Source organism: Metopolophium dirhodum, chromosome 4 (assembly GCF_019925205.1).
Source record: "Metopolophium dirhodum isolate CAU chromosome 4, ASM1992520v1, whole genome shotgun sequence".
Lineage (NCBI taxonomy): Eukaryota > Metazoa > Arthropoda > Insecta > Hemiptera > Aphididae > Metopolophium > Metopolophium dirhodum.
The window spans coordinates 4,529,023-4,538,166 of record NC_083563.1 but is presented as its reverse complement, the minus strand read 5'-3'; the positions used below and the strand labels follow the sequence as shown (position 1 = coordinate 4,538,166).

Here is a 9,144-nt window from a genome sequence, read left to right as displayed (position 1 = left end):
TTAATGTTGTTTTATTATTTCGTATTAAAAAAAAAGTAGAAATCTCCTGGTGTCTTATTAGTTATTACAGTTCATGTATACGGTATACAGTATACCTGTATACCTACCTAATATAATATCAACATAATAAAAATACTTAAAATAAAATAAATTCCGGAACACATTATTCGATATAACGCGAATAAATGCTCAAAACCGTGTGTAGGTATCAAGTGCAGTGCAAAAGCACGATGACGATTGCATATTTGCATGCATAAAATATAAATAGTTAAAATGTATAGGTAATAAATTCAAACTGTAGACGTCTGAACGAGAATATTTAATAAAGTATAAGGGTCACGCGTCATTAGACGTGTATCAGACATGTGGTGACGTCAAAGGGAACAGTCAATTTGACGGTCTTCGAGTGTGTGACCGACGGTTATAATAATTAGTAAATCGTGAAATTCGGTTGTCAGTTTAAATAGCGAAAAGTAAATGATTCTACTCGATATATTATTATTAAACTTGCAGCACATCATTTATATAATATATAAACGCCAAATACCACTCGTTCACTAACTGATCGATACAACTCAAACACTACAAAACGTACGAACTTGAAATTTGGAATAGTGGTGGTTTCTCTAATGATCTAGATGTGCAATAAAAAAGGATTTTCCGATATTCGAGTTTTAAAGAGCAGATCAAACAGGGGAATAGAATTTTTTTTAGTTTATTACTGGTTGCAGATTATAAAAGTATTACTATTATTATTTTTTTTTTTGTTTATAAATGGTTGCCATTGGTTACTCAAATCAGCGACAAGCATGCACTAAATCGTCGTGTTAACATGGTCTCGATTAAAGAAACTTTATCTTAAAACCAAATGTATGTGTTTAGCTTATATACTCAACAATTACTCAATTAATTTTGAGGAAAATCCCAGAGATTTTTGATGTGTCAGAAAAGTTGAGGGAGTGAGTAGTTTCAACTACGTCAAAAAATGCCAAATGCTAAATCTGACTTACGGCTGCCCATATCTAGGTCGAATTATTTCATAAAGCTAGGTACACTAACAACGATTTATCAGTGAACTTCATTAAAACAGTAACACTCAAACCGAGATACACCTTTATAGCGAGTATACTATATAGGATTTGCCACAAAAAAATCTACATGGTGCAGCAGCTACATAGTAAGTAGGTATATAAAAATAAATTATCACAGTATGATAAAATAGTGTTCCGCGTTTTAAAATGATCAATTCTGGAAATAATCGAACATTAACTTTCCAACGAACACTACATAATCAGAAAGCATTAACCGAAAATATACTTCAACGGCAAGTATTAAGAAGGTACTGGTGAAAAACGAAAGGCAACAGAGGATAATAATTGTAAAGCACAAAGAAAAATAATCAAACTCAAATTGAATGAAAATTCATTAGAATATTGGATGGAAGTAATAGTAAAAATCTGTAAAATACAGGTTAGAGATGTAAAAAAATAAATTTATATAATGCTAGGAGAAAGACAATGCCAAAATAACCTAAAAGTTATTTTGACGTTCATAATTTTTTAATGAAACCCAATGTATGACAAGTAGGAATTAAAATTGTCTTTAATATAATAGTAAAGAAAAAAAGTGTACCTATTATTATATTCTGTTGTAAAATAAACGTTAAAGCTATATTGTGTAAAACCGAAATTGTTTGTTTACATGGATCATGGATGAACCATTTACGTATTGCGTAATGCATTTTGTTCAGCTTTCACTATACATTGATATTTTAATGGCCATTAGTCATAAGCATAACGTTCCTATGTGTTTTTGCGTATTAATAAACACGTTCCCTTTAATATTGAATTAAAAGCATTAACGAAATATAAATAATAATAACACATTCATAAAATCTTTTATTTTTTTTACTTCAATTAAATATTAATACATTCATATAACCTTATAGGTAGTCGAAAAAATGCTTCGATTTTCAACTCCTTGTTCGATGGGAAAGTGAATCTAGTTGGTGCATTGAGGAGGTCAAATTTAAAAAAAAACGAGAATTTTTACGCAAATTCGGTTTTCGTCAAAATCGATTTTGGTTTTTGGTGTAGCACTACAACAAATATATATAAGTACATGATATTTTCACTCAACTTTATATTAGCATTTTCTATTGACCATAATATTTAAAAAATATTTTTACTTGTTATGAGCTGCTTTCGGATACTTTCAGTTTCCAATTTTTTTAGTTTTTTTTTTCTATACCTATATGTCAATAAAATTGTATTCGTTTGGCCAAAAAGCTTGAACAATTAATACAACGCTCCTATTATATATTTTGTTCCAATGACAGTTGAAAAGTATTAAAAATACAGTCACAATTTTTTTTGTAAGCATTTAAAGTTTGATTTTTGACAACTTTTATCAAATTGAAAATTGAATATTTTATGAAAATTTTTATAGTTATTTTAAGTTCAAATTTGGACAAAATTACATATTAAATAATTATGAATAACGATTTTAGTTTTTTTTGTAATTTTATTATATTAATTCAACTAACCTCCGTATTCATATTAAGTAATAAGTAATAACAATATAAATATAATATAAAATATCCAAGACTGACAAACCGTCTCTGCTCAGAGTCGTTTTTCGTATACAATGATATTATATCATTGAATTCAAATGTAATACCATTCATTACAGTGACCCGCTTGTAACCTACAGTACAGCAGAACGACGCCCACTTGCCCACTTTTTTTTAAAATTTAATACTTTACTATAAAACAGCTTTTTTTATTTCAATTAATACAATATATTGTATATTAAAATAATACTCTACAAATTTAAACGTATTGGTGGTTTAATTACCCTGTTACTTTTTCTTATGTTCACTTTCTGTGATTCTTATATAATCCCTGGTTTAATTCCTAAACTTTTATTTATCATAAATATATATCTCTTATCCACATTATTTTCAGTAAACTAAGAATTTATTGTCTGTGTCCGGATAAGGAGTTATTATAGTATTACTATTCACTGTCTCAGGGACTACTGATTCAGGATTAGGTTTATCTAACTTATTCTAACCTATCAATAATTTGAAGAGGACGTCGCACCCGCATATGTTGTATCCGTTTTACACACGTACGGCATTTCAAAAACTGTTTTGGCGCTGGAAAGAACCGAGAACAGTGCCGCATTTAGACATTTTGCGCCCCAGTCGTAGGCGCAATTTGGGAGGGGGGCTTGGGTGTGCTTAGCACCCCCAAATTTGTTCATGTTAATTTACATTTTAATAGTCATTATGTATGAAAAACAATTTTTTTATGTTATTTTTTATTTATATTTATAAATAATATTATTATTTAAAAAACTAATCAAGTGATATTCTGATGAAACGTTTGTGTATGTAGACGGGTAATACGTAAAACGTGTAAAGGTACGGTTTCCTAGCCGCAGCGTCGAGCCGCAACGACTGCTCTGCGATGGAACAGCATTATAGCCGCTGCGGCCAGCGTCTGTACTCGTCCGTGAGCAGTATGGCGCGGCCGGTCGCTGCGGCCAGCCCGTTGCGACTAGAAGCGGCTAGGAAACCGTACCTTTATAAAAACATAAAATCATAGTGAACATTTTAAATTTAGATTATTTGTAAATACCGTAGCGGTGTCGATAACACCCGTTCGTACAGCAATTCGGCGAAAACGCATCGCTGGACACATTTGCAGTGTGACAAAATATAATATTACTCAGAATACTCTATGTTTCTATGGACAAACCCCAATCCACTATAGCCACTGTTATAATTTTATCATTGATAATGATAGTAAATAATTCTATTTATACTAGTGACCAATGTTTTCGAATTGCTATTTGCTTGTTTTTATCGTCTACATAAGTGCACACTGCCACCCTGCATTCATTAACAATTAGCCGCTCGAATAGACAACAGTGAACCGTGTGAATTCGTAAGTTTATTTGAAAGAACCATTTGGATTATTTTGTTTTGTAAGTAATTTAGTCATAAACTTTTACTCATAACAAAATGTTTTCAATATTTGAAAAGTATAAATATAACAAAAAAAAACGACCAATTGTGAAGCTAATGGAGAAATATCTGCCACTACCAGTAAGTAAAAACCTATACAATATCTATTTCTAAATACCTATCTATATCTGAATCTCTGTTTTAACAAAGTTTTTTTATGATTTTGACTACCACTTAGTTTTTTTTTACTGGCCATAATTAAAATTATATAAAAGTACAAAACAAATATAATAATAAATAAATAATCAACATTCAACACTTAACACTCAACAGCGCTGAAGTGACAAGTGACAACTAACAGAAATAACAAAAACTGTGGCAGTGTGGCTCGAAATCGAAACGCTCGAGTTTGTTGACTTGTTACTATCTATTTTTTATAGTAACCTACCTAATAAGTAACAAGTAATAATAATTGTGTTGTAAAATGGCACGCTTCAAGCGATAACAAAATACGCTGTATTGCCCGTATTATTATAAATAACCGATGTCTATTGACATAATCAAAACAAATATGCTGCTTTTATATAATATCTTTAAGTTTAAATCGTTATTTAATATTTAAGATTTGTATACATATACTTTTTTTTTCTTTTTTCTTTTGTTCTTTTCTCTATTTTGTTCTGTTTTATGTTATTTGTATTCACATTACTTTTAAGTTGTAACCCATATTATGTGCACTTAAGAGGACGCCACACGGGCAAACGAAACCATGCAATGACCAAGAGAATGCGCTGTTAGGTGTTTTCGTGATCCGCAAGCACGCGACGTTTAAGCCGCGCCCACTACACACAGCCGTGTAACGACCGACGAATTGCTCGTTCGGGAGCGTTGTTTATTATCTTATGAACGTTCGTCCGTGATGTGTCGAATCGAAATAAAATGCATACACCTAAATTCATTGCCACCATAATATTTTAAATATTCGCTCTTATGCACTAACCATCTTTTAATTAAAGCCACTGTCTGCCCAATTGTATACCTATTTGTATATAACAATATTATGTTGCCAAGAAAATCTAGTTTCTACCGTACCTTTAATTGTAGTACTATTAGTACTAACATTTTAGGTATTCGAGTTGACAATATTTTACACGTACAATAACTTACGATTTACATTTTGTTTGTAAAAATATCAATATAGACATAACTATTATGTATTTAATTTTTATACTTACCCATATTTTCGAATGTATTACCATAAAACCATTGATTATAATACATATTATTATTTATATTATTCTATATTACACTGAGGACGCTAAACCAGCGAAAATACCGTACAAAAACATGCCAATTTTGTTCCAATAATACGGCCAACTGAATGGTTTTAGAGCAAAATACCTTAATTAAAAGTTGTAGAAGAGAGTTATATAGGATGACGTATAAGACTCGATTTTTGATATTTTAATTTTTTATACCAATTATTCGCAAGTAAAAAACTGAAAACGCAAAACGATTTTATCGATTTTGAGAATGAAATATCGAAAATCAAGTCTTATACGTCACTCGGTATAACTCTTCTTACATTTTAATCAGCCATAAATAAACTACTTGAATTGGATTTACAACTTACTGAGTTGCAATCTAAGAAATTAAAAAATAAAAAAAACATTTAACTAGTTTAAATTATATTAATAATATACTAATTATAATACAATACAATATTAGTCTATATAATATCAATTATAATATAATAATAATATCATTGTAACAAACAATATTCAATATCCCGCGCGTTATCGAATACATTTTACTGATCAGTACTTCATAGTACACCATCGAATGCAAGCCTTCAAGATAGAATAAACAATTTTTTTGTACGTTATAATACACAGTGTTTCGACAATCCTTTATTTTCCGTGTTTATTTGAATAGTTTCTTATAAACATATAACGCCATTCTACTACTTTAAGTTAAAAGATCAACGGACTTTGGTATTCGACAGCATTCGTCAAGCAAAATTCAAACATTGAAACAGGTAAGAAAATTGATTTTATTTACCAATTTTTTTTTAAAATTCAATTCTTAATTAATTTTGGTACTTCAATCAGAGTTGAGCAAAATATTATCTAGATAATTATTCGAATGAAAAATTAGTCGAATCATTTGTTATTCGAATAATATTGTTTTCAAATTATTCGAATAATTGTAAAATTATAATTATCAAAATAATTTTTTATTCGAATAAAATATTATCAAAATAATCATCTAAATAAAATTGTATTCGAACGATGATGCCAAACTCTGATTTCAATATTAATTGTTATACATGTCGATCCCACAATTGGGGCCTGATTTATAGAAATTGGTGACTCTTTATGTACTTATACCTAGATTTCCTAGGTTTTTCTTTAGAGGTGTTTTTCATAAATAAATTTAATTTTTTACAAGTAAAACAAACAAAGCCAAATATACTGAAAAATATAAAAAGAAAAATGCAACAAATTTTCATATTATTAAATTAAATTTTATGTTTAAAAAAATGTAATCATGACCTTAGTGTTATTGATATTATTGTATTATCATTATTTGTTCATACTTATTACACATGATCTAAATTTACTTTATCTTATTGTTGTAGATATACGATCATAGTACGTCAAATATAATTATTGGACACAGAAGAAAAAAAGTAAAAAAAAAAATGGACTTTCAGAAGGTCGTTTATCAAATACTGCTGTTGTTATTTACCATAGAAATTTCTACGACGTTTGGTAACCATGAAGAAGACTTGTTCGAATTAACATCAACCAGCGATAGCCCGGGTTTGCAGTACGAACTCATAGGTAATGGTAGAGCTTGCGGAAGTAGTTGGACAGTAAACACATATATGGATTTAAAATTTTTAAATAACAGTCTTAGAAATATTAGACAAATGTTAAACTCAATTGAACTAATTGCGTTCAAAGACATTTCTATAACTTTGTATCAGTTAAAAAAACACGCGAACAGATTGGAAAACGAGATAGGTTTAATTGTACAAATGGGTAGACATAACAAAAAAGTTAAGCGATCTATTGAGTTTGGGGGTACGGCATTAAAATGGATGTTTGGAGTAGCCGATGCTGACGATGTACGAAGATATGATAGTACGATCGATAAATTAGAAAACAATGAGAAAGATGTTATGCGTATTGTTCATGATCAGATATCTATACTAAAAAGCACAATAATTAATTTGAATGATTCCGTTACATCATTTAATGAAAATAAGAAAATATTTGATGCAAATATGAAAGAAGGCGAGAAAAAAGTGAACGAATTGATTATTGAAATAGCTAAGGAAGACAGAAAAATCATTATTTTGAGTTCGATAACTCTTTTAGAAAACACTATATTTGAATTGGACATGTTTATTAGTAGGTTGCAAAAAGTAATTTCTAACGTACAGAATAATGTAGTAGATGCGTTTATAATAACACCTGACCAATTGCTTTCGGAAATAAAAAATATTCAGAGTATACTCCCGGATGATTTGAAAATCCCTGTTAAATTTGATGAGGATAATATTCAAGAAATATTCAAAATATTAAGTATTGAAATGCACACAATAAATGACAGATTTATTTTTTCTTTAAAATTTCCTCTGTGCCTTATAGGAAATTTCAACGTTTATTACATATTACCTATTTACATTCCAATTAATGAACATGGTCAATTTCTGCATATGACTAAAAATTCTATGTATTTGTTAATGGACAAAATAATGACCAAATATTTTATATGGCCAGATTTAAATAACTGTAAAGTAGTGGATAAAATATTTGTTTGTGGATTTAATGAAATTATACATAATTGTGACACGGACCCCACATGTGTAACAGAATTACTAAAAAATTCTTTAACTAAACCACCTCAATGTGATACTTATATCTCTGAATTCAAAACAGAAATGTGGTATCCCTCATTTTTCAAAAATCATTGGTTTTTCGTATGTGAAAAACTCACTACAATTACTATAATTTGTAATAAACAGTCTTTCACTCAAAAAATTAAAGTTAAAAGTTCTGGAAAGTTATACTTGAAGTCTGGGTGTATTGCTTACACCTCGAAAGGTGTACTAAAAACTGAACAAGTATTAAATCAAACATATTTCTCAATTCCAGTAGACTTATCTCTTACAAATGATTCATGCTGTAATGTATTCAATTTTTCTAATCAGGCCTATCCCAAACCTATCCACTTCGATGAAATAAAAAATATTAAATTTAATAAAGATGCGTTCAATACAATAAATAAACAATTAGACCAACAAGATATGTTAATAAATTCGCTTATTGTAGATAAAACGTATGAATTTATATACACAAACAAATATTTAGTTGTCATAATAATAGTTTTTTTAATATATTTTATAGCAACATTTTATTTAAATAGGAAAGCAAAAAAATTAGCTATAGAAAACATTAATTTAAGTTACAATCCTCCAAGTTCTAAAAATTAATTTAGTAAAGGTTCTTAGTACGTATACCTGATATTATATATTATTATATAATTGTCAAATACCATTCACAACATTTATATTATTTTTTCGGAAGTTAATAATTAGTATGTAGGTATATGTTTATCTTACTTTTTTCTACACTTATATATTGTATAAATGTTCTTGTATAAATATATTTTATTTTATAACATACTTTAATGAAATTGTTCAAATAATCGAATGTATAATCGGATTGAAATGCATCACCTTTATAAATTCAATTTTATTTGTTACTTTTAAAGTAATTACTAATTTGTATAGTTGTGTTGTAAAGATATCTAATACACTAATTATTTTATGATTTGCCTTGGCAATGAGCACCCTCACTTGTTTATTAGATATTAAAAAAAAAATTGTATTATCACTATTATGTACCTAAAAATTGTAATATATAGGTATGTCTCATTATATACTATATCGTGTGTTTTTTATTATTACTATTATCTCTATAAAATTGCTACTTGTAAAGTTGGGTAACTGAAACACCCACTTAGGTTGAATTTATATATTTTTGTACATTATATTGGGCTCACTGCCCGTTATAAATAAATAATAATAAAATAATGAGTTTTAGTTTTTATAAATTCTTATATTTTTAACACAATAAATATTATATGTTATATAGAAA

General features: G+C 28.5%; 1 protein-coding gene across 1 annotated transcript; it reads left to right on the top strand.

Moving 5' to 3' along the window:
• Window positions 1-4,723: 4,723 nt before the first annotated feature.
• On the top strand, window positions 4,724-8,831 carry LOC132943155 (uncharacterized). The gene is made up of 2 exons (XM_061012000.1): window positions 4,724-6,011; window positions 6,615-8,831. The coding sequence occupies exon 2, from the start codon at window positions 6,678-6,680 to the stop codon at window positions 8,475-8,477; it is 1,800 nt and encodes a 599-aa protein (XP_060867983.1). The 5' UTR covers window positions 4,724-6,011; window positions 6,615-6,677; the 3' UTR covers window positions 8,478-8,831.
• The last annotated feature ends 313 nt before the right edge of the window (window positions 8,832-9,144 follow it).

Bases quoted from the DNA above. Each gene is read 5' to 3' on its own strand.
- LOC132943155 (XM_061012000.1), top strand. From the start codon at position 6,678: ATGGACTTTCAGAAGGTCGTTTATCAAATACTGCTGTTGTTATTTACC.